Here is a 26,493-nt window from a genome sequence, read left to right as displayed (position 1 = left end):
TTCTAGTACTATGTTGAAAAGGAGTGGTGAGAGTAGGAATCCTTGTCTTGTTCCAGTTCTCAAGGGGAATGGTTCCAGCTTTTGCCCATTCAGTATGATGTGGCTGTGGGTTTGTCATGGAAGATTGAGTCACATTTACTAATTTGTGTATTTTGAACCAGCGTTGCATCCCAGAATGAGACCTACTTGGTCATGGTGAATTAACTTTTTTATATGCTGCTGGATTCACTTTTCTAGTATTTTGTTGAGAATTTTTGCATCTATGTTCATCAGGGATATTGGCCTGAAGTTTTTATTTTTGTTGTGTCTGTGCCGGATATTGGGTATATAACACAGGGTAAGCATCCATCTGGCTCAAGGGGCAACTGCAGCATGTGCAGCATTGGCAGTGGTACCTCAGAGGTGGTAGAACTATTTCACAGTAACCAGTTGAGGACTACACAAGATTGGTACCATCCAGCATCAGGATATAGCTGTAGGATTTTACAAGCCATTCCTATTTCTAACTTCAGGAATAGATATTTTTCCCAGTCCATCTTAAAATATTGCTGCTTTAATCACAGATCAGATAAAAAAGACAACATGCACAACCTCCAACTAAAATCCTGTTGTAGCCTAGACAGTGAAATGATATGACATCAGAAGACTTTAAAATCACAGCTCTTTTTGGATCTCACAAAGTGTATCTGCACTCTTATTCAAACAGGTCTCTTCACAAGGTCTGAGATTCCATTCTGTCCCAAAATGCAAGGAACACTAAGGAAGACATCATCATTTATTCCATAGAGACCCTTAATCATCGTAGAAATTGGGTGCACCCCCCTAAGATTCTTCATTATACTCTCTGCCAAATCTGCCACAGAGTCCAGTGGCCCAGGATGTGTAGCGTTTGAGTTTGATTACCTTGTATGCACTCTCAACCACCTACTTGTGAAACTCTTTCCACTGTTCCTTGTCTGTATCAGTCCCTAAATCAGGATACAGAGTCTTCAGGGAGACACCAGCAACGTTCACTCCACTCCATACAGGCACACTAGAATCTCCATGTTCCCCAAGGACCCACCCATGACAGCTTAATGGGTGAACTCCCAGCCTTTCCCCATCAGGTAACGGAATTGGACTGAATCCAGATTGCAACCACTTCCAGTAACATAGTTTTGGGGAAAGCCACTTATCTTCCAAGCCACATAGGTCAAGATATCTACTGGATTTGAAACAATAAGCAACTTGCTGTTCAGACTGTATTTTACATTAAGAATGATGAAATTAAAGATGTTCACATTACGCTAGACCAAATTAAGATGGCTTTCTCCCTCTTGCTGTTGTGCCCTAGCCCAATGACCAGCTTGGAGTTTATAGTCTTTCCCAGAAACAATCTTCAGTGTTCTAAGGAAAAGGCTGCCATGTTGGAGATCCATCATCTCTCCCTTCAATTTATCTTCCATGGCATCAACAAGAGCAAGTTCATCTGCCAAGTCCTTCATGGACTTGTTGGCATGGCACAGGTTGGGATGTGCCAACCCCAACAGCTGTAATCTTATTCTGGGGGATCTGTTCTTCCTTTAGAAGATTATGAATCAGCTGATCCTTGAGAGTTGCCATATTGAACTTGAAACCAAAAAGAATTGGGAATGCACATCAGGCAGGCATCGGGGTGCACAGCAGTGAAATCCAGACTCGTGGCAACAGCTCCAGCACCTGGTTTTATTAATTCTTTGTATGGATTTGGGGGTCTCAATTTCATTTAGTTCTGCTCTGATTTTTATCCCTATTCCTTTTCTTCTGCTAACTTGAAGAGTTGTTTGCTCTTGTTTTTCTAGTTCCTCTAATTGCAATGTTAGATGGTGAATCTAATTCTCAGTGTAGGCATTTAGCTCTATAAAATTTTTTTTTTTTTTTTTTTGGAGACAAGGTCTTACTCTGTTGTCCAGGCTGTACTGTAGTGGTGTGATCATGGCTCACTGCTGCCTCAACCTCCCCAGGCTCAGGAGATCCTCCCTTCTCTACCTCCTGGGTAGCCAGGACTGCAGGCACATACCTCCATGCTTGGTTAATTTTTGTATTTTTTGTAGAGATAGGGTTTTGCCAGGTTGCCCAGGATGATCTCAAACAGTTTAAGTGCCCTCCACCTCAGCCTCCCAAAGTGCTGGGATTACAGGCCCTGCACCCAGACACACTGTAAACTATTAACACTGCTTTTGCTGCATCCCAGAGATTTCAGTATATTATTTCTCTCCTTTCATTTATTTCAAAGAGGTGTTTTATTTCTGCCTTAATTTGTTGTTTACCCAAAAGACATTCAGAAGAAAGTTGTTTAGTTTCCATCTTAATTGTGTGGTTTTGAGAGATCTTGGTATTGATTTCTATTTTAATTCCACTGGTGTCTGAGAATATGCTTGGTATGATTTTGATCTTTTTGAATCTATCAACTCTATTATGGCTGAGCATGTGGTTGATCTTAGACTATGTTCCATATGCAGATGAGAAAAATGTATACTCTGTGGTTGATGGGTGGAGTATTCTATAGCTATCTCTTAGGTCCAATTAATTAAGTGTCTAATTTATGTCCAGAATTTTTTTTTAGTTTTCTGCCTCAATGCCTAACACTGTCCGTGGGATGTTGAAGTCTCCCACTATTAGGATGTGGCTTTCCAAATCTTTTCCAGGTCTTGAAGTAGTTGTCTTATGAATCTGAATGTTCCAATGTTGGATGCGTCTATATTTAGGATAGTTAAGTCTTTTTGTTGAATTCAATCCATTACCATTATGTAATGCCTTTCTTTGTTCTTTTTTACTGTTGTCAATTTAGTCTTATTTCTACAATATAAGAATAGTCACCCCCTTCTCTCTTGTTTTCCTTTTGCATGATAGATCTTTCTCTATCCCTTTACTTTGAGCCTATGGATTTTGTTACATGAGAAATGGGTCTCTTGAAGATAGCAGATGGTTGGGTTTTTTTTTTTTTTATCCAACTTGCTACTCTGTGCCGCTTAAATGGGGTGTTTAGACCACTTATATCCAAGGTTAATATTGATATGTAAGGTTTTGATCCTGTTGTGATGTTTTTAGCTGGTTGCTTTGTAGTCTTGATTGTGTAGTTGCTTTATAGAGTCTATGGGCTCTGGACTTAAGTGTGTCTTTGTGGTAGCAGGTATCACTCCTGCATTTCTGTGTTTAGAGCTCTCTTATGAATCTTTTGTAATGCTGGTCTAATTGCAAGGAATTGCCTTAGGAATTGCTTATCTGGAAAAGGTTTTATTTCTCCTTTGCTTATGAAACTTAGTCTGATAGGATAAGAAATTGTTGGCTGGAATTTCTTTTCTTTAGGAATGCTGAATATAGGTCTCTTATCTCTTGTGGCTTGTAATGTTTTTGCTGAAAAGTCTGCTCTTAGCCTGATGGGATGACCTTTGTAAGTGATCTGGCTTTTCCTTGAGCTGCCTTTAAGAATTTTTTTTTCATATTGATCATGGAAAGTCTGACAACTATGTGTCTTGGGGATGGTCATCTTATATAGTATCTCCCAGGGTTTCTCTGAATTTCTTGAAATTGCATGTCCCTCTCTAGCAATATTGGGGAAACTTTCATGGACTATATTCTCAAATATGTCACCCAAGTTGTTTACCTTTTCTCCTCTTTCAGGAATGCCAGTATGGCATAGGTTTTATGTCTTTGCATAATCTCATATTTCTCGTAGGCTTTGTTCATTTTTTAAATTCTTTTTTCTTTATTTTTGCCTAACTGGGTTGTTTTGAGGGAACAGTCTTTGAGCTCTGAAATTCTTTTTCTGACTTGGCCTAGTATGTTGTTAAGGCTTCCAGTTGTATTTTGAAATTCCAGTAGTGAATTTTTCAATTCCAAGTGTTCAGTTTTGTTTCTTCTTCATATAGCTATGTCATCTTTCAACTCTTGGATCATTTTACTGGCTTCTTTGGACTGGATTTCAACTTTCTCTTGGATCTCATTGAGCTTCCTTGTCATCTAGATTCTGAATTTTATGTCTGTCATTTCAGACATTTCAATCTGGTAGGATCCATTGCGATCTTTTTTTTTTTTTTTTTTTTTTTGAGTCAGAATCTCACTCTGTTGCCCAGGCTAGAGTGCTAGAGTACAATGGCATGGTCTTGGCTCACTGCAACCTCCACCTCCTGAGTTCAAATGAGTCTCCTGCCTCAGCCTCCTGAGTAGGTGGGATTACAGGCACTTGCCACCATCCCCAGCTAATTTTTGTATTTCTTAAGTAGAGACGGGTTTCACCATGTTGGAAACACTGGTCTCGAACTCCGGGTGATCCACCCACCTCGGCCTCACAAAGTGCTGGGATTACAGGCGTGAGCCACTGCGCCCGGCCTGCAATTTTTCGGAGGTAAGGAAACACTCTGATTTTTTCACTCTGCTTTTTGAATTGCTAGAGTTCTTGTGCTGACTCCTAATTATCCAAAGGACTGGCATTTATCATTTTCAGGTTGCTGTCATTTCACTGAGGCTTTTTATTTTTGTATGCCTATTTTCCTTTGACGATTCTACTGTGGTGTATGTTGCATACAGTTCATTGACTGTTTCTGGGTGCTTTCAGAGGGCCAACCTTTGCACAGGTTCCTTAGTTGTAGCTAGTTTCCAGCATTGGCTTTCACAGATGTTGTGTGATTAATCGATGGCATTCAAATTCAAAACTGCTTTTGCCTTTTGGGATAAGGAAAGATACTGTTTTTTGACCTGAGTGGTGGTACATGTACACATTTGCTTTGTGAGAATTCGTTGATCCATATACTAATAATATATATTTTTCTGTATATGTGTTAGGCTGTAATTTTTTTAAGTTTTTAAAAATTGATCTATTGTTCTGTTAGAAGTTAGGATAGTGATTACCTGTGGGAAGAAGGAAGAGGAAATCGTTAAGGTGGAGAGAGGCATAGGAGAAATGTCTCTGGGGTATCAACATAGTTCTCTTCTCAACCACAGTTATTGATTTGTGATCATTTGTAGAACTGTATATTCAGCTTTTATACTTTTCTCTGTGGGTCATGGTAAAAATGTTTTTAAAAACAAGAAATAAGAAAAACATATTTGGACTCCTATTGGAATGAGGATTCAAAACGTACGTATATCCTAAGCAAGAGTCTAATGTATTTACATTTCTTGATATTAGTTTTGCTTTAAAATAGCATAAGATAGTATTTTGTTTTTGCTTTTCAATTCAGGGTGCAGTCAGTTTCACTGGGGCAAGGACAAGGACCTATTGCTGAAAAAATGATCAAGGATGCAATGAAATCAGGAAACTGGGTATTTTTGCAAAACTGCCATCTTGCTGTTTCTTGGATGTTGGCAATGGAAGAGCTCATTAAAACCTTCACAGATCCAGATGTGTTGAGCACATAGCCCTTGCATAATGATATTATTTTTAGTTAACCTTTTCTTGTTGAATTCATTCCTTATAGTAATTCATTATCGTAGGCATTGTGTTTCCCTATATTAAGAGGAGAAATTGAGATCTAGACAGTTTTAGCTAATTTACACAACCAGGATTTGAAAAAAGGTCTTCAGATGTCCAAGTTGAAGCTAGGATCCACTGGATCATTTCTGTTTCTTATTGCCTTCTATGAGAAGTCATTTGAATTTGAAATATATTACTTATTGGCATAATAAAAAGAAACAGAAAAATATACTTAGGACAAACAAAAGAAATTAAATCCTTCCCTATAAAATATGAAATGTAAAGGAACAGAGTTCAAATTACCACCAATTCCCTTAGAGTAGTGTTTTACTGTCTTTTATCCTCTGTAAGCCACATGACAACTAATCTTTACATGTGTCTCAGAGCCACACCCACCCCATGGGCGTGCCCAGCATTACTCATAGTTGCTTGCACTAGCTATTATCTCCCCACTTTCTTGCCCATTCAAGAAAGTATAATGGGCTGCAAAGAGATAAGTGGAATTAGAATCTATTCATTTTAAAGTGTTAGTATAAAAATAACCAAAACCTCAGGTACTATTTTACTGGTAAGAAATCGTGTGGGTCCCACCCTACCACTCTGCTGGGAAGCCCTGGGGGAGAACCACCAGACAAGCATATCCAGAGAGAGCCCTTTCTCTGAGGCCTTCCTTCGTGCCCTGACTACAGAAAGCTTTCTGGAAAGGTGAGAGCTATGCAGATGATCTTGCAAATCACTTTACTTAGTGCTACTTGTTAAAGTGAAGAGCTGCTCCTTTACAAAGTCCCCAGTCTGCACTGGTCACTGAGCCAACTCAGGGGTTAGCAACCTTTCCCTAAAGGCCCTTCACTTCCTGGCCCCCTGCCCTCACTGACAAGCCTTCTGCAGGCTGCTTCCAACAAAAGTAAGGACATCCACCATTCAGAATTTCCACTATTTCCACTCTTTCATGGTCAAATAAGAGATGGCCTGCTTCCTGTTGAGCCTGTGGCTTATTTCTATTTAAATAATTAAAGAGAAATGACAAGGAGGTCTTCAGTACTGGTCATAGGTCCCTGATGATTAGGAATATAATTAAGAAAAAAAATGCGAGAGAGGCATCAAAAAAGCAATTTGCTATGATGGTACTATATGAGCCTCCAGAATATGGAGATGCCTTTCAGCTTCACTATAACTAGAACAAGAGCATTTGCCCGTTCTTCAAGGAGACTGGATGGGCTAATGAAGCCAGCTGAAGTTTTTTGTATATTTTAAGTGATTACTAAACTTAAGTGGATGGAAAAATCCTTTTCTGGCCCTTGCTATAATCATTTATAACCTAACCATTTAAGTTTTGATGTTTAACTTGAACCAGTATGAAATAAAATACGTTCAGGTAGTAAGCTGAAAATACAAACGGAAGAAAAAGAAAAAATAAAATAAAACCTCAGGACTTGAAATCCTGTCACCTCTGTAGAGTTCTGCCCCACCACTTCCTGACTGTGCGTATCGTATCTTTTTTCTGGGTCTGTTTCCCCAGCTGTAAAATGACTACATGATGTCATCATGAAAAGTCCTGTACTAAGATGATTTCTAAGATTCTTTTCTAGTCCAGCCCTAAAATTCTACGATGTCTATGAAAGTTAAGAATCTTGGTGCTTTTGCAATTATAAGAACAAAAGTATGGAAAAAATGCTTCTCCAAACCTGGCCTTCTTCCTTTTGTTTTTTTGGTTACCGAAATCATTGGCCCTAAGACTTTAGTTGTTGTTTGACTTCTTTGCCTAATAGTTTTTACTATGCAAGCAGTGTTAGTGTTGCTCTAGAATTTGATAGAACTAACTTTTAATTTGGGCCATTTAATATGGCTTATGAATTTAGGTTGCCAAACCAAGAAGCATGAAATCAGCTTTGATTTGCAGTCATTCATTCCATAAATAATTAAGGACCTACTGTGTACCATATACTTTTCTAGGATATGCTGGTGAAGAAAACAGCCATAGATATTTGTCCTCATAGAGTTTCCATTCTAGTTGGGGCAAGACGGGCAATGAATAAACCATATGTTAAATAAGTAACGTATATGGCATGGTGGAACATGGTTGTGCTTTGGAAAAAATAAAAAGGAGAGTAAGGTAAGGAGGATCAGAAAAATTGAGATGGGATGTGAGTAGGTGCCAGGAAGATAGCAATTTTAAATGGTTTAGTCTGAGTAGACGTCTTTGGGAAGGTGATATTTGACCAAGACATGAAGAAAGTAAGGAAGTCTGAGTGAACAGCCAGTGCAAAGGCCCTAGAGAGGGAGCCAGCCTAGCACGTTTGAGAAACAGCATAATATGTACTTAAAAAACAATGCCAAGGAAGTTGTCCTTGGATGATTCCTGTGTCTTCCTGTGATGGAAGCAATGATTTTTCCAACTTTACTTTGGCTTTTTGAACCTACAGTGGAGCTCATTCTTTCTTGGGTCCTCTGTCCATAGCTCAGAAAGTAAGTGCATTGACTTAACGTGCTAATGCCACGCATGGAATATCTCCATATCCTTGCTCCCTTGTTTCCTTTGCAAATTTTCTACTGAGGGGAGAAATCTCTTCTCAGTAGGGCTTTTTGGCCATTTTCATGCAACTTGTGTTAAACTGAACGGTCAAAAAATCCTCATGAGAATACATACCTGGGCGATAACTGCCCTCTTTTTCAAATGAAAGTGTTTCCCATTTCAAAGATAAGGCCCTTAATAGTTCAGCAAGTATTAAAGATTAATATGTCTCTAATTTATTTACCCAAATGTGCCTGCTTCTAAACTGCCAACCCTCCTACCATGAAGTTTCTAAAACAACGTATCTTACTCCCATTTTAAAACAGTTTACAATATACTTGAAAGAGATTAACTAGGTCTTTAAACAAAGCTTATAGCATTTTTTCCTTCTCTAGGATAATTATTTCTTAAAGAAAAGTGCTACTACCAACTAAACATTTTTCTTTTTTGTTGTTTTATCTTTTTTTTAAACAGGTAGTGCTATCAAGGACACTTTTCGACTTTTTTTAAGCTCCATGCCTAGTAATACATTTCCTGCTACAGTTCTTCAAAATTCTGTTAAGGTAATTTATGCATATGGTTGGAACAATGTGAAATGGTTGGTTTCAGAATATACACCTAGTGCCTCCAGGGAGACCAGAGCCTGCGCAGACGCATGTGGAGGTCTGTGTGGCCAGGGTGTGGAAGTGAGGTCAGTAACCTTTCACCTATAGCAAGCAGGGAAACGATTTCCCAACCCAGCCTTGCATATTCTAGTCCTATTGGTCGTTCAACTCTTCCAGCTCTCACCCTCACAAGAAAATGTTAAGGGTACAGAGTGATGAGAAAGGAACTCCTTCCAGAGTTAAGGGAATGTTTCAGCATCTGAGAGACAGGAGGCCTACAAGCCATACTAGTGTGGCTGCTGGATTTTAATGCCGGAAGTTTATGATCTGTGGCAAGCCTCTGCATATGAGGAACAAGAGGTACTTCTTCCCTCCCTGCCCCATATCATAGGACATCAGGGGACAAACTATGGGACAATGCCCTATGTCGGGATCATGCAAAATTCAATAAGGAAACCCTAAGCATGCTTTCTGGCCTAGGTTTAGAAAAAATGGACACCAAATGGAAGTGTCTGAGGTTCTTGTTCATGTGGTTCAACCACTGTTGGCCTGAGAACCCTGCCATTGCCTATTCTTCCTGTACTGTGCCTGAGCAAGATTCAAAGCAGGTTTGAACATGCCAGGAATGGTCCCCACCTCTTCATGAACATCAGCTATCTACATCCTCTCAATGGCTTCAGTCTATGTGTGTTATTCAGAAATAATGCAAATCTACACAATCACTCTCTCTGCCATGTGTATTCTATCTAAATCCAGGTGACCAATGAGCCTCCAAAAGGCTTACGTGCAAATATCAGACGAGCATTTACTGAAATGACACCTTCGTTTTTTGAAGAAAATATACTTGGAAAAAAATGGAGACAAATAATATTTGGCATTTGTTTCTTCCATGCAATTATTCAGGTACACTCAACTCTGCTTTTTAATAGCAACAAAGAAGTGTATTATGAAATAGATAGTAAGAATTAAGTAAAAGCATGTAAATGTCATTGCCAAATGCTGAAGGCCCCATTCTGTGTCTGAACTCAAGTTGTTTTAATTCAACCTTCAATCTCTATACTCCCCTTGCCTCAGTATTTCACAGCTTCAGCTCTCACCTCTCATCTGATCTGCCTACAGAATACCATCACTTGGATGAGTGCAGCAGGTTCAATTCAATTCAACAAGCTCAAAATAGATTTCCTCAGCTCTGCCTCCTGCCCAAAATCTGCTTCCCCTCCAAACTCTACTAAAATCAGTGGTCCCATTCTCTCAATCACCTACAATCAGAACTTAAAGATCGCTTTTATTCTTCCTCTTTGTACATACATATTTTATCAGTCATCAAGTCCTTCTTTGTTTTCTTACAATAGCTTTACTCTCACCTGTTCTTTTGAATGAGGTTATGTCCCTTAACGGCCTCTTTCTCCAATATGACTGAAGCCCCAAGTTCCCTGAAAAATTACCTTCAACTCAGAACCACTGTCTCCTTTCCTCTGTTCAAATGTCACTGCTTGGTCTGGTATTCATCCTGTAACCTTGTACTTGAATTCTAACTCTCCAAATACATATTTTAGATGGCATATTTATTATATTAGCTTCCTGGTTTTCAAACATGTGTGGTCTACAGAGAATGAATGAATGAATGAATGAATGAATGAATCAGACTGGGCGCAGTGGCTCATGCTTGTAATCCCAACACTTTGGGAGACCAACGTGGGCAGATCGCTTGAGCCTAGGAGTTCAAGACCAGTCTGGGCAACGTAGCGAAACCCCGTCTCTACAAGTAATTTTTTAAAAATAGCTAGGCATGGTGGCACATGCCTATAGTCCCAGCTACTCAGGAGGCTGAAGTGGGAGGATTGCTTGAGGCTGGGAGGTCAAGGCTGAATGAGCAGTGTTCATGCCACTGCACTCCAGCCTGGGTGACAGATCAAGACTCTGTCTCAAAAAAAAAAAAAGAAAAAGAAAAAAGAAAAGATGCCAAAGATATAAGATAAATAGGTTAAAAGATCTAAGGGGAAGTCTGACAGGCTGGGGTCAGGAGTTCTGGGTGTGAGGCCCTTGTTCTGCTAACAAAAGCAGCTGAGATGAGGAGGTAATTTAAGCTTTAGGAAAATTTTGAGATCAAGAGCAGGGAACTTGGAACCAATCCTCTGGCACAATTATCAATTTCAAATTTAAGAAATGCAGGTAGGATAGGGAGATGACAAAGGAAGTTGGGGGAGGATTTAATGATAGTGTGTCATGAAACAAGGAATATGATTCTGTGTGTGGCATAATTAAAAAACCATGGACAGACTCCTTAGAACAGTAGGGAATAGCTCTCTCCACCAGATGGATAGATTATATCAGTATTTTTATGCCAAAAGACTATAGGTGAAATTTTTTTTCCTCCTTTGATGAGAAAATGCTTTAAAAAATGTTCTTTTAACAGGTCTATCACATTTCTAGTAATAGCAAATTTTCTTTTAGAAATATGAGGAGGAGCCAATATTGAAGGAAGAAGTACTTCCTCTCTTTGGTGAAAGCCTAGCTGAAGTTGAGCTACATGATTTTTACTGATTTTGTAGAGTAGGGATGCCCAATTTCAATGGAAACTTCTTTTTAGTTTTCAACATTTTACACAAAATTAATATTATCAAATTTTATTTCAGACCATTTTCATTTTTCATTCTAGGAGAGAAAGAAGTTTGGCCCCCTTGGTTGGAATATCTGCTATGAATTTAATGACAGTGACAGGGAATGTGCTTTACTGAACCTCAACCTCTATTGTAAAGAAGGAAAAATTCCCTGGGATGCACTGATTTACATTACTGGTGAGTACATCCTTGCAGCCAGGGCTTCCAGCTGTGTTCCACAAAGTTGTTGTTTATGCCCACCTGGCCCTTACACAGATGGGATGTCCTCCCCCAGTGTTTAATGGTGGTGATGATGACTTTTGATGTTCCCTGTGTGAAGATAAGATTGTGACAAGAACATGTAAGGACATCATGAGAATATTCACACATAGAAAATGGGACAGATGCTTTCTCAAGTAGTAATAGGAAAAATCATGCTTGCTACATGCCAAGCACTATTTTAAGCACTTCCCAAGAATCAGCAGATTTAATCCTCATAACAATCTTATAATATGAGGATTATTATTATCACCGTTACACATGAGAAAACTAAGGCACACCATTTACAAAGTGCTGGGGCCAAGATTTGAACCCAGGCAGTATAGCCTCCAGAGTCCATGATCTTAAATTCAAAAGAACCTAAGCATTAATTAACTGGTAGAGACCTATTAATTCAGATATACCTGTGAAAAAGGAAAAATCTTTCAGAAATTAAATTTTTGGTAAATATTAACTGTGACTACATAGGGATCTTGTTGCCAAAAATAGAACCAATTTGGACCATGTGGGCTCAAGTAGTAAGGAAGAGGATATTTGTACCGGGAAGTGGGGGAAGGAGGAGCTCTGAACAGGGACAGAAAGGAAATGGATGATTTTCATTGGCAAGTAAGGGAAATGAAGAACAGCAGAAGGATATCAGCTAATCTAGAACCAAAAAGGCAAAATGCAACGTTAAAACATATTTGAGATGGAGGCAGCAAAATAACAGTAAAAATAGATTAGGACCATTCCCCAGAGTGGACCAATGGGGAAAGGCTTGGAATTTGGGAGGTTACTTTATACTCCTGCCCCAAGCCATCCCAATGAGGCCAAAATTGCTTTACACAGTGGTAAGGTAGGCAAAATTGTTCTCTGGTATCCTCTGCTTACCCTGAATTTTCCTGTTTCTTATTATCCTTTTCTTTCTCCCTCTCCTACAACCCTCAATGTTTCAGGTTACCTCAGTCTCTACTGCTATGAAAGTAATTGGGGAGGTAAAAAGTAATTTGCCAGACCAATCTATAGATTTAATGCAATCCCTATGTAACAGAAGACTGTTACACCCAGAGCATCTGGCTTGTTGCAGAAATTGATAAGCTGATTATGAAAATCTGAAGGACCTCAAGTGGCAAAAACAATCTTAAAAAAAAAGAATGAAGTCAAAAGAGTTATGTTTCCCAATTTCAAAACTTACTACAAAGTTATAACAAGTCATTGTGGCACTGGCATAAGAATAGACATAGATTTTGACTTGGCGGTGGTGGTGATAGCTCTATCACATTTCTTGTTTCTGGCATGAAGGGAGCAGAGCATTTATCGGGTCAATTTATTTTTATGTGGCACCCATCCACTGTTCCCTCCAGGCCAGCACCTAGTCTTGGTCAGAAGAGTCTCAGAACGGTCAAACAATTGTGCTGAAGAAAACAAGAAATCTCAGCAACAAATATCCCAAGTACTTCTGTAAATAAGACTGATTTTATGGGAAAATTTTAAAAGGTGTTCCAGTTTTTAAAATTTTGGATCTTCAATCTGTGTTGAAAATTCTGTTTCTGGATCTAGTTTGAGGCACTAAGAAGAATAAGACATCAATTTGCAATGAGACCCTGTCAGTGCAACATCAATTCTGCTAAAATTGAAGCAGAAAAAGTGTCAAATTTATGGTGAATCTTGTGTGGTAGAATGGTGAAATATTGATACTTTACAAAAACTTTATAGGGACAATGCCCCAAATAAATCAGTAGCAGTTTATAAATGGATAACTAGTTTTAAGAAGGGCCAAGACAGTGTTGAAGATGAAGCTCACAGCAGCAGGCCATCCACATTGATTTGCAAAGAAAAAATTAAGCTTGTTCATGCCCTCACTGAAGAGCACCAGCAATTAACAGCAGAAACAACAGCCAACACCATAGATATCTCAATAGGTTCATTTGACACAATTTCAACTAAAATTAAAGTTGAGCAAACTTTCCACTCAATAGGTGCCAAAACTCTTAAAACCAGATCAGAGGCAGACAAGAGCAAAGCTCTCAATGGAAATTGAAACAAGTGCAGTCAAGATCCTGAAGCATTTCTTTGAAGAATTATAATAGGAGATGGAACATGACTTTACCAGTACAATCCTGAAAACAAAGCACAATCAAAGCAATGGCTACCAAGGGATAGAAGTGGTCTAGTCAAAGCAAAAGCAGACTAGTCAAGAACAAAGCTCATGGCAACAGTTTTTTGGAATGCTCAAGGCATTTTGCTTCTTGACTTTCTGGAGAGCCAAAGAATGATAACATCTGCTTATTATGAGAGTGTTTTGAAAAAGTTAGCCAAAGCTTTAACAGAAAAATTCCTAAGAACATTCACCAGAGAGTCCTTCTCTACTCCAACAATGCTATTCAGGCCTCTCATCAAACTAGAACACTTTCACAAGAGTTTTTATGGGAAATTATTAGATATTCACCTTACAGACCTAATTTGGCTCCCTCTGACTTCTGTGTTTCCTAATACTAAAATTTCGTTAAAGAGCACCCATTTTTCTTTGGTTAAGGTAGAAAAAAAAGACTGCAGTGACATGGTTAAACTCCCAGGACCATCAGTTCTTTAGGGATGGACTGAATGGCTGGTTTCATTGCTTACAAAAATAACTTGAATTGATGGAGCTTGTGTTGAGAAATAGCATCTATATTTTTTTAAAAAAAGAATAAACTTACAAATCAATTGAATAGAATTGAGAATATCCAAAAGTGACCCTTATATTTATGACCACTGATTTTCAACAAAGGTGACAAGACAATTCCATAGGGGAAGGATAGTCTTTTCAACACATGATGCTGGGGCAATTGGGTGTCCTTCTACAAAAGGATAAATTTGGACCCTTATCTTATACCATGCACAAAAATTAATTCAAAATGGGTGACAGACCTACAATTAATAGATAAAGGTAAATCTCTTAGAAGAAAGCTTTGGAGTAAATTGTGACTTGGGGTTAGTCATTGACTTCCAAGACATGACACAAAAAAGAAAATACATTGGACTTCATCAACATCTAAAACTTCAACATGTCAACACACACCATCAAGAAAGTGAAAAGGCAAGACACAGACTGAGAGAAAATATTTGCAAATCATACATGTGATAAGGGACTTGTATCCAAAGTATATAAAAATCTCTTACAACTCAATAATAAGAAAAATAACTCAATATTAAAATGGTTGAAGATTTGATTTGAATAGACATTTCACCAAAGAAGATGCACAAATGCCCAGTAAGCACATGCGAAGACACTCAATTTGTCATGAGGGAAATGAAAGTTAAATCTCTAATTAAATGCCACTTCACACCTACTAGAATGACTATAATTTTAAAAAGACAATAACAAATACTGGTGAACATATGGAAAAATTGGAACCCTCGTATGCTTCTGGTGGCAATGTAAAATTGTCCTGCTGCTTTGAAAAAAAAATTTAAATAGAGTTGCCAAATGACTTAGCAATTCTACTCATAAATAAGTACTTAGGAAAAAGTAAAACATATATCCTCACAAAAACGTGTGCACAAATGTTCATAACAGCTTTGTTCATAATGTCCAAAAATGTCCATTAACTGGTGAATGGCTAAGTAAAATATGGCATATCCATAAATAGAATCTTATTTCACCATAAAAAAGAATAAAGTACTGATACATACAACAACATAAATAAACCTCAAAAACATTATGCTAAGTAAAAGAAGTCAGACACAAAAGACCACAAGTACAATTCTATTTATATGAAATTTCCAGATAAGTCAAATCTATAGGGATGGAAAGTAGTTCAGGGGTTGCATAGGACAAGGAGTAGACATGAGGAGTGACAGCAAATGAGCACAATATTTCTTTTGATGGGGAAATGGAAATGTTCTAAAATTAGATTGTAATGATGACTGGACAACTCTATAAATTTTAAAAAATAATAAATTATATATATGTAATATCTATAAGAATAGATATATATTCAATATATATTCTTTTACATATATCTGTTATATGTGCATTTTGTTATGTTTTTAATTATATCTCATTGAAACTGTTTTTAAAAAAAGATAGGAGTGAAAAGACAATGCTTTATGCAGGTGGCAATACTTGCTACTGGTGAGTTTTTTAGGCATTTGTTTATGGATTAATTCAGAAAATACTGGTTAGTACTATTACGATAGATGCTGGATATCAAAGATGACATAGTCTCTGCCTACCAAAAGCTGATGGAGATAATGAATCATTCATAGTAGCCAATATATGGAAACAACCCAAATGCCCATCAACATATAAATGGATAAAGAAAGTATAGTAATTACATAAAATGGAATACTATTTATCCTTTAAAAAGAAAGAAATCCTACCATTTGTGACAGCATAGATGGACCTAATAGACATTATGCTATATGCTAAGTGAAATAAGCTAGTCACAGAAAGACAAATACTGCGTGATTCCTCTTATATGAAGCATCTGTAATCATCAAAAGTCTAGAAGTGGACAAGAGAATGGTGGCTATCACAGGATAGAGGGAGGAGGAAAATGGGGAGTTGTTGTTCAATTAGTATAAAATTAGAGTTACACAAGATGAGTAAGTTATGGAGATCTGTTGTACAATATAGCATTTACAGTTAATCATAAGGTATTTTGTACTTTAAAATTTGTCAAGAGGGTAGATTTCATGTTAAGTATTCTAACCACAAAAACAGTGGAGGGCATGAAGAAATTGTTGGAGGTGATGGATATGTTTGCCATATGCTATGTGCCATAGCAACATAAGTATATACATATGTCAAAACTCACTAAATTGTATACATGAATTATGTGCAGTTTTTTGAATACCAATTATACCTCAAATAAGGTGTGGGGATTAGGGGAGGCCAACAGTGTGTGGGACATGGCACTACTAGAGAAATAGTTAGTAGCTCCAAAAGAGGAGGTGTGTTTGGAGGGCAGTTGTGTCTTCGACAACACTAAAAAGATAAGCTGCGGGCAAATCTTGAAAGACCTACGTGTCTTGCTAATAAATTTTGCTGTAACTTACAAACACTGGTTAGCAATTATGGTCTTTTAGACTGGGAGAGGTGCAACAATTCACAAAGCTGTAATAAAAGCAAAATGAGGGATTGAACATGGAGGTATGTCAATACCAGTGGAGAAACTAGACAGGAGAGAATAAACAGAGAAATACTTAGGAGGCTTTAAATACTGGAAGGTATTTGGGATTGGAGGAGGACCTTCAGATTTTGTAGTGTAGGTTGCAGCAATACATACATCCAGGAGTGGTATTAGGGGTGGATCTGAGCTCAAAGTTGACAAAGACAAAGTCAAACCTCAGGCCTCTCCAGTTTTTATTGAACCATCCCTGACCCAGCCCACAGGGATGGGAAAAGAAGAGAAGGGGGAAGCCCCTATGTTGAGTTCTGCAGTGGGACCCATAGGAACCATGATGCTGGGGCCAGACCAGGCAGTGGCATAGATGGTTAACGCCACACACAGACACCAGTACACGTGCATGCATACAACCATGGTCCCTCTTCTGAGAAGACCAAAGCCAGAAGACTCCTTCTTGAAAGTGAGCTGTGAGTCATCTACCCTGAGTCAAAATGACAGAGTTCCTTGTTTACTCAGTTTGACCCAAGAAATAGGATAAAGTCAAATCTGGATGGAGAAGCACAAAATCTGTTGATTTGTAAGGAAAACATTTCTGTACTGCTTGTCAAAATGCAGATACTTTAGTTGGAAACTTATTTTAGAATAATATATGTTAAGACACCCTTCTTTCCCTGACATCATCATGCAATTAGAGACACTAGAGCTTTATGTTCCGGTGACAAGGACCCAAGAGGAGCTTCAAGTTAGGCCCATATTAGATGGACCCATGACAGAGATTTAACCCAATTTTGTCTTCCAAGATTTCCCAGAGGGTCACTGAAGAATATTCTCAGGAAGGTACAGAACATCTTTTTACCTCTTGGAATTGCTAATACAAGGATTCAGCAACTTAACCATCAGCCCTGGTACCTACTTCCCCTCCCTTCTCCTTTAGTGGCTAATCTAGCAAGACTGACGAGAGGTACTCCAACAGGAGAGGGAAGACAGGCATCCCTACAGGATGTGCACATAAGGACATTGCAGTCTTGGAAGAAATAAATTATTGTGATTCCAAAGACTGAAATAACTTTCTCCCAACCAATCATCTCAGCTTGAAAGAGAAAGAAAAAATTATTTTTTCTTCCTGACATGATGGAAGAAATAGAGATGAGAATGGATCGACAGTTGGAGGATTCAGAAGTTGACAGTGTTGGTATCACAGGTGAAATCCTTCCAGGAACACAACAGTGGTGAATGGTGAATTGTAGCAATGGATCTGGAATATTAAAGAAATTATATCAGCAACAGATTCCAGTGTGCTTCCTTGCTACACATAATTTTGGAATGACAATGGAGTACATGGAAAGTAGCTTCTCTTTGGAAAGAGAGATGGGATACCAACCAGTTATAATTCCTTATAATTACTATGAAGTGAGTTTTCCCTTTCATTTTGAATCTATCTTTCCTTTTAACTTTGATAGCAGTAATTTATAAGGAATGTATAGAGCTTGAATGCCTTGCTACTAGATTCCATTTTACTCATTGGCTCCAAAAGAAGCACTGTTTGATGGAAAGTGTGTATGTTTTAGAATATTGCAATCAATGATAAGATTTAAAATCAATATTTCAAAGCAAAAGAACAAAAAGAAAAAAGAAATAGGTAAATAGAGTGCAGTGGCTTTAGTTTCTGAAAACTAAAACAGCAAAATAATAAGGGTAGCATACATATAGTAGATTTTTTCTATTTTTCAAAAATTGACTTTTATTATCTTTGATGGGGTGGTGGAAGGAAATTCTGATGTGTGCGTTCCATTTTCAGTACCAAATAAATGTATATATAAACATTACAATTTAAAAATTGGGTATGCCTATCAATTTTTTAAAAAACAGTAATAATTTCAAAATACAAATTCCTTTTCAGGTGAAATTACTTATGGTGGTAGAGTCACAGACACCTGGGATCAAAGATGCCTTCGTACTATCTTGAAAAGATTTTTTTCTCCTGAGACATTAGAAGAAGATTATAAATACTCTGAATCAGGTGAATGACTTTTCAGTATTACAGAAAAGGACTTTCCCAAGAAGCCGTTGAGAGCATCTCTCAGTTTTCCATCCAATGGCTGTCTGTGTCTGGTCTCCACAACCCTGTTCTGGCCACACCCTATCCCATGCTTGATCACCTTCAGAGCGAGTTTGATAGTAGTCACAGAGATACATAGTGTGTGGTAACTACTTTCAGTTATTTGATTTTAAAATTTATTGCATTGTGTCTAAATGTGTTTTCAATGTTATATTCTAGTATATTTTGAATATAATCAAATAAAACATTCAGACATGGTGGCACATGTCTATGGTCCCAGATACTCAGGAGGCTGAGGTGGGAGAATCACTTGAGCTCAGGAATTCAATTCCAGCCTGGGCAACATTAAAAGACCAAGTCTCTAAATAATAATAAATATTATGATTATTATTATATAAAAGTTTTTTTAAAAATAAAGAAAACAAAATGTCTATTACAGTAAGTTGAGTAAAAACCAGATCTGTGAGTCGGTGATAGCTCATTGTGAGTCAGACAGCAAACAGATTAATTGTCCTGAGTGTTGATCCCCTTGGAAGGAGCAACTTGATTAGTACAAGTTCATAAAAGCTCCTACCACTGAGCATCAGTCAAAGCTGATAAGATTCAACTGTAGGCTAGGCATGGTGGCTCATGCTTGTAATCCCAGCATTTTGGGAGGCCAAGGCAGGTGGATCACCTGAGGTCAGCAGTTTGAGACCAGCCTGGCCAAGATGGTAAAACCCCATCTCTTCTAAAAATACAAAAATTAGCTGGTGTAGTGGCCCGTAATCCCAGCTATTCGGGAGGCTGGGGCAGGAGAATCACTTCAACCTGGGAGACAGAGGTTGCGGTGAGCCAAGATCATGCCATTGCATTGCACTCCAGCTGCGCGACAAGCAAACTGTGTCTCAAAAAAAAAATAAAGATTCAACTGTTTTTCCTGCAATCACTATAGATAGTTGAATAACCCTAGAATTCAATGTTTGGCAAATGTAGCTTTTGGTTTGGGGAATTGGAGAGGGCTGTTGTTGTTTATCAAACAAACATGAAAGCAATCTCTAACACAAGCATAAATTTAAGCCCTTGATAAGTTACACCTTTCAACATAAATGTGGAGACCTTCATAAGATACCCCTTTCAGCAGCATATCCCTGGATTCTCAACATCTTTAAATGCTCTGGAGAAGACATCTGAAAAGTTAGGACAGTAATCAGATTCTCAAGGCCTGAAGAAAAGGTAGCAAAACTAGACACAGCAATGAAAACTTAGGAAAAACAATCCCCCTTTCTAAATGAGGCAGCTGATTGCAAACACCATCTGCACCGTGCAAAGAAGAATCAAACTCGGCAGTACAAAGCCAGTCTATTTGAGACATATTTGTCTTCTGTGTTTTTAATAACAGGCATCTATTTTGCACCCATGACTGACAGCCTGCAAGAGTTTCAGGACTACATTGAAAATCTGCCTTTGATTGATGACCCAGAAATTTTTGGAATGCATGAAAATGCCAATCTAGTCTTCCAGGTATGTGGCCTTTCCTCTTAAAATACATATTTATGTTGTGTATATAAACTCGAAACATCAATAATCACATCTACTCACTCTGGTAATTATGATCTTCCTAAATAAACAAATAAAATAATTGTTTCACCTTGATTTCAACATTTGGTTCCAATTTAGTCTGGTCCCTCTGGATCCTTCACAGAATCCTAAGACCATCATGCATTTTTCCTGTCACTGGCAAAGCCCCTCCATCTCCAGGCCTTCTGCCTAGTTCATCCATAATCTACCTAATCACAGTCCAACAATTACATGAGGATTTCAATAATAATATAACTGTCTTTCTTTGCCCTTCTTCCACCAGGCTGGGCACATTTGTGTCATATTACACAAAGGTTTGTGGATCCATACATGATTCAATTATAAAAGTACAGTGACAAATGTCCAAAGCAGGTAAATTAAAACACTGTTTATTAAAAGCATGGTCACAGTACCACATCATAACCCAGAGCAAACTGGGTTGTTTTACTCCTCTACGTAAGAACTTGTGAGGATGCACCATTACCTAAGGGTAGTCTCTCTTCAGCATGCACTCAAGGCTCTCCTATGACCTAGGCCTGCTTGGGGTCACCAGGCACCAGAACCAGCCCCTGGACTTGGACTGGACCTAAAGAAGAAGTCAGTGAAGAAACCCCAGGGCACCACATTCCTGCCATGGACTGCTGAGACCCTATCACAGGAGTTCCCATGACCCCCACACACCTTTGGACTGGCAAGCAGAACTGCCCAAAGAATAAGCAGAGGCACAGTTTGAACCTACACAGAGCCTAGAAGGCTTGGCTATGCTGTGCAGCTGTAAGGTAATATGACCACAGACACTCATCCCCCAAGGCTCTCCATGTTACACTGAGTGGCTGTAGCTCCTGCTGTCTGCCAGGCCAGGAAAGAGCAGGGCCTGGGCATGCTCATACCTCAAGACAGACCCCACCACCATTGCTACAGGCCCTAATCCATGCACCTCTTTGCCTATTGGTCCCTCTCAAGACCACCTGTGAGGCTGCTCCTGCAGGAGAGTGCCCACAGCACAGCCTCCACAGCCCTGCCTGAGTGTTTTATTGGCAACCCAGGAGTAGTTTACCACCTCCATCACAGCGAGTGCTTGACACCTAGAGGCCAAAGGAAAAATCCGCAATTTTCCCAACTCCCCAGGACACAAGCACACCACCCAGGATATCAAGTTGATATCTGTGGCCTGAGCTCAAGTAGGGGAGAAGCCCCACTGTCAGAACACAAAGAAGAGTATGACACAGATTTGTGTGCCAGCATGAGAGATGGTCACCCCTCCTTTTTCAAGACTGGACCAAGACAGGCATGGCCTAACAGCCACCACTTCTCCCTTATGAAGTTTCATGGCCCACAATGCCTGAGCTGGCTTAGTGATCTGGACACAAATGGCTTGGGACAAGCCTAGCTGGTTGGTCCTGCTATCTGGGCAGAGACTGGAGGGAGACCCACAAGGTCAGGGAGCATGAGCTGGGCAGGTCCCACAGCCATCCACTGGGTTGAGACCTAGGCAGTTGATGCCATATTGGTTGTACACCAGCAGTGCCACTACCCTGTCCAGGGAGCCTCCACCTTTGAACCACTGCATCACCAAACCGCCTGCAGAAATACTCCACAACTCACTCTAACTTTGGCAAGCACAGGAGACAGGCAGTTACCTAAGGAGTAAAGGGTCATCTAGAGACTTAGTCTTTGGTGCAAACCACCCCTAGGAAAGGAGGGAGCGCACTCCATCAAAGCCCCACTTGGGACAAAGTATATAGGGGTGTGATGCCAGCCACTGAAAGGGACACCACCAAGGCCTAGGAATGGACTTAAAGAGGGACCATCTCTCATTTTCCACCCTCCCCTGCCTTCCCATTGGAGCTCTCCCTGTTGGAGCCTGGTAAGTGTGTATACTGCAGTAAGCTGCTTCTCTGTGATTCTCCATTGGACCCAACCCTGCTGAAGGTAACTGTGAGCTGGAAGAGCATGCTTTTTGCACTTCTCTGGTGCCTCCACCCCCACTGAGGGCTATTGTGGCTAAGAGCCTATGTACTGGCTCTTTTAAGCACCATTTACTGGACTACAGCCTGAATTACAATACCAAACAAAAATAACATTGCTACAGGCAATGCCTCTCGAACACACTGCATGAACCTATATGTAACCAAAGAATCCATATAGACCGTTGGCCCTCTGAAGGCATCCAGAAACAAAGCCAACTGATTGTGCATAACATATACCACAGTCATACCCTCCAGGAAAAAAAAGAATAAAAAGTCAAACTCCATCCAAACAACAGTGAATTAAAAAAAAAAAAAGCATCAGCTCCTTCAGATGAGAAGGAATCAGCACAAGAACTTCAGCACCACAATAGAAACAACACCACAACAGAAACAAAACCTCACATATCAATATTAACCTGAATATAAATGACCTAAACATTCTACTTAAAAGACATAAAATGGCAAATTGGATTAAAAAAACAAGACCCATCTTTCTGCTGTCTTCAAGAGACCCATCTCATATGTAATGACAACTATAGGCTCAAAGTAAAGAGATGGAAAAAGATCTATCATGGAAATAAAATGAAAAAGATCAGAGGATGCTATTCTTGCATCAGAAAAATCAGACTGTAAACTAACGACAGTAAAAAAGGACAAAGAGGGCATGATAAACTAACGACAGTAAAAAAGGACAAAGAGGGCATGATATAATGATAAAGAGTTCAATTCAAGAAGATTTAATGATCCTAACTATATATGCTCCCAACATTGGAACATCCAGACTTATAATTACTTCTACCTAAGAAAAGACTTCTACAGCCACACAATAACCAGAGGGACAGAGGGTAGGGGAACTTCAACACTCCACTGACAACATCAGACAGATCATCAAGGAAAAAAACTAACAAAGAAATTCTGGACTTAAATTCAATCCTTGACTAATTGGACCTAATAGACATCTACAGAATATTCCACCAATAACTACAGAATATACATTCTTCTCATCTGCACCCAAAACATACTCTAATATTGACCATATGCTTGGTCATAAGGCAAGTCTCAACAAATTTAAAAAATTAAAATCATACCAAGTGTCTTCTCAGAACACAGTGGAATATAATTAGAAATCAATACCAAGAGGAACTCTCAAAACCACACAAATACATGGAAACTAAACAACATGCTCCTGAATGACTTTTGAGTAAACAAAGAAATCAAGGCAAAAATCTAAAAATTCTTTGAAACAAGTGAAAATACAGACAAGATACCAAAAGCTCTGAGATGCAACAAAAACAGTGTTATGAGGAAAGTTTATGACGCTAACTACCTGCATCAAGAAGATATTAATAGAAAGATCTCAAATTAACAACCTAATGTTGCACCCAAAGGAATTAGAAAAACAAGAACAACCTAAACTCAAGCTTGCAGAAGAAAAGAAATAACTAAAATCAGAACAGAACTAAATGAAATTGGAACCAAAAAGAAAAAAGCATACAAAGGTCGACAACAACAAAAGTTAGCTCATTGGAAAGTTAAAAAAGATTGATAAACTGTTAGCTAGATTAACAAAGAAAAAAAGATACAAATAAGCACAATTAGAAATGACAATGTGACCTAATAACTGCTCCCACAAAAACATAAAAGATCCTCAGAGACTACTACAAATATGTTTATGTGCACAAACTAGAAAACCTAAAGGAAATGAATAAACTCTTGGAAATACACAGCCTCCCAAGATTGAACCAGAAAGAAATAGAAACCTAAACAGATCAATAATAAGTTACAAAATTGAATCAGCAATTTAAAAAAACCTACCAATCAAAACAAGTTTTGGACCAGATGAATTCACAGACAAATTCTATCAGATGTACAAAGAAGAGCTAGTACCAATCCTTTGGAAATTATTCCAAAAAATCAAAGAGGAGGGATTCCTCCCTAACTTATTCTATGAAATCAAAGACACAACCAAAAGAGAAAACTACAAGCCAATAACCCTGATGAACATAAACTCAAAAATCCTCAACAAAATACTGGGAAATCTAATCCAATAGCACGCCAAAAGGATAATCCACCACAATCAAGTGGGCTTTATTCTTGGGATGCAAGGATGGTTCAACATACAAATCAATAAATGTAATTCATTGCATAAACAGAATTTAAAACAAAACCATATGATTATGTCAATCAGTGCCAAAAAAGCATTCAATAAAATCCAACATTCTTTAATGATAAAAGCCCTCAACAAACTAGGCATCAAAGAAACATACCACAAAGTAATAAGATCCATCTATGACAAGCCCATAGCCAATATCATACTTCACAGAAAAAACTGGAAGCATTTTCTCTGAGAACTGGAACAAGACAAGGATTTTCACTCTTACCACTCCTATTGAACATATTAATAGTAATCGAAGTCCTAGCCAGAGTAATCAGGCAAGAGAAAGAAATAAAATGCATCCAGATAGGAAAAGAGGAAGTCAAATTCTCTCTCTTCACTGACAATATGGTTCTGTGCACAGAAAATCCTAAAGATTCTGCCAAAGGACTATCAGACCTAATAAACTCCTTCAGTAAAGTTACAGGATGATACAAAATCAGTGTACAAAAATCAGTAGCATTTCTATACATCAAAAATGTTTAAGCTGAGGACCAAATCAAAAACACAATGCCATTCACAATTGCCATAAGAAAAATAAAATGCCTAAGAATACATCTAACTAAGGAGGTGAAACATCTCTACAAGAATTACAGAACACTGCTGAAAGAGATCATGGATGACACAAACAAATGTAGAAACATTTCATGCTCATGGATTGGAAGAATTTATATCATAAAAATGCCCATATTGCCCAAAGCAATCACACATTTTAATCTATTCCTGTCAAACTACCAACATCATTTTTCACAGAATTAGAAAAGAACATTCTAAAATTCAGGAAACCAAAAAAGAACTTGAATTATCAAAGCAATTCTAAGAAAAAAGAACAAAGCCAGAGGTATTATATAAGACTACAGTATCCAAAACAGCATGGTACGGGTACAAAAAATAGACTCGTAGACCAATGGAATAGAGAACACAGAAATAAATTTACATACCTACAACCAATTGATCTTCAACAAAGTTGACAAAAATAAACAATGGGAAAGGACACTCTATTCAATAAGTGGTGCTAAGCAAACTGGCTAACCATATACAGAAGAATAAAACTCAACTCCTACCTCTCATCATATACAAAAATTAACTCAAGATGAATTAAAGAATTAAATGTGACACCTCAAACTATTAAAATCCTAGAAGAAAACCTAGGGAATACCAGGACATTGGCCTAGGCAAAGAATTTATGGCTAAGACCTCAAAAGCAAATGCAACAAAAACAAAAATTGATAATTGTGACCTAATTAAAATGAAGAGCTTCTGCCTAGCAAAAGAAACTATCAAGAGAGTAAACAGACAACCTACAGAATGGGAAAATATATGTGCAAAGTATGCATCTGACAAAAAGACTAATATCCAAAATCTATAAGGAACTTAAAGAAACCAACAAGCAAAAAACAACCCCATTAAAAGGGGGCAATGGACATGAATAGACACTTCTCAAAAAAAAAGACATACAAGCAGCCAACAAACATGAAAAAATGCTCAACATCACTAATCATCAGAGAAATGCAAATCAAAACCACATTGAGATACCATCTCACACCAGTCAGAATGGCAATTATTAAAAAGTCAAAAAATTACATATTGGTAAAGGTTATAGAAAAAACAGAATGCTTATGCGCTGTTGGTGGGATTGTAAATTAGTTCAGCCCCTGTGAAAAGCAATTTGGAGATTTCTCAAAAAAACTGAAAATATAAGTAACATTCAACCCAGCAATCCCATACTGGATATAGACCCAAAGGAAAATAAACCATTCTACCAAAAAAACACATGCACTCATATGTTCACAGCTCTATTCACAATCTCAAAGACATAGGATCATAGAATCAACATAGGTGTCCATCAACAGTGGAATGGACAAAGAAAATGTGGAACATGTACACCATGGAATACTACACAGCCACAAAAAATCATGTCCTTTGCAGCAAATTGATGCAGCTGGAGGCCATTATCCAAAGTGAATTAATGCAGAAACAAAACCAAATACTGCATGTTCTCACTTATAAGTGGACACTAAACGCTAGGTACACATGGACATAATGATGGGAACAATAGACACTGGGGACTCCAAAAGCGGGGAAAAAGGAAGGAAGAAAAGATTTGAAAAACAACCTATTAGGTACTATGTTCACTATTTGGGGAAGTTCAATAGAAGCCCAAACCTCAGCACCATGCAATACATCCATGTGACAAACCTGCACATGTACCCTCCGAATCTAAAA

The 26,493-nt window shown here is 38.3% G+C and overlaps 1 protein-coding gene and 2 pseudogenes across 1 annotated transcript in view; 2 read left to right on the top strand and 1 right to left on the bottom strand.

Annotated features, from left to right (window-relative positions):
* Positions 1–5,523, top strand: part of LOC110569221 (dynein axonemal heavy chain 6-like) — a 208,451-nt gene extending 202,928 nt beyond the window's left edge. Inside the window, exon 53 of the mRNA XM_064371611.1 lies at positions 5,202–5,523. Within this exon, the coding sequence (XP_064227681.1) occupies positions 5,202–5,379 (178 nt within the window). The 3' untranslated portion in view covers positions 5,380–5,523. The remainder of the gene's footprint in view (positions 1–5,201) is intronic.
* Positions 655–1,602, bottom strand: LOC135272869 (L-lactate dehydrogenase A chain-like; annotated as a pseudogene).
* A 1,463-nt stretch (positions 5,524–6,986) lies between the features above and the next one.
* The window catches only part of LOC135272898 (dynein axonemal heavy chain 6-like), a 42,561-nt pseudogene continuing 23,054 nt past the window's right edge, over positions 6,987–26,493 (top strand).

This window comes from Aotus nancymaae, unplaced genomic scaffold, assembly GCF_030222135.1.
Source record: "Aotus nancymaae isolate 86718 unplaced genomic scaffold, 86718_ANA_hifiasm-v0.15.2.pri h1tg000141l, whole genome shotgun sequence".
Lineage (NCBI taxonomy): Eukaryota > Metazoa > Chordata > Mammalia > Primates > Aotidae > Aotus > Aotus nancymaae.
The sequence above is the reverse complement of the archived record's forward strand: the minus strand, read 5'-3'. Positions and strand labels throughout refer to the sequence as shown.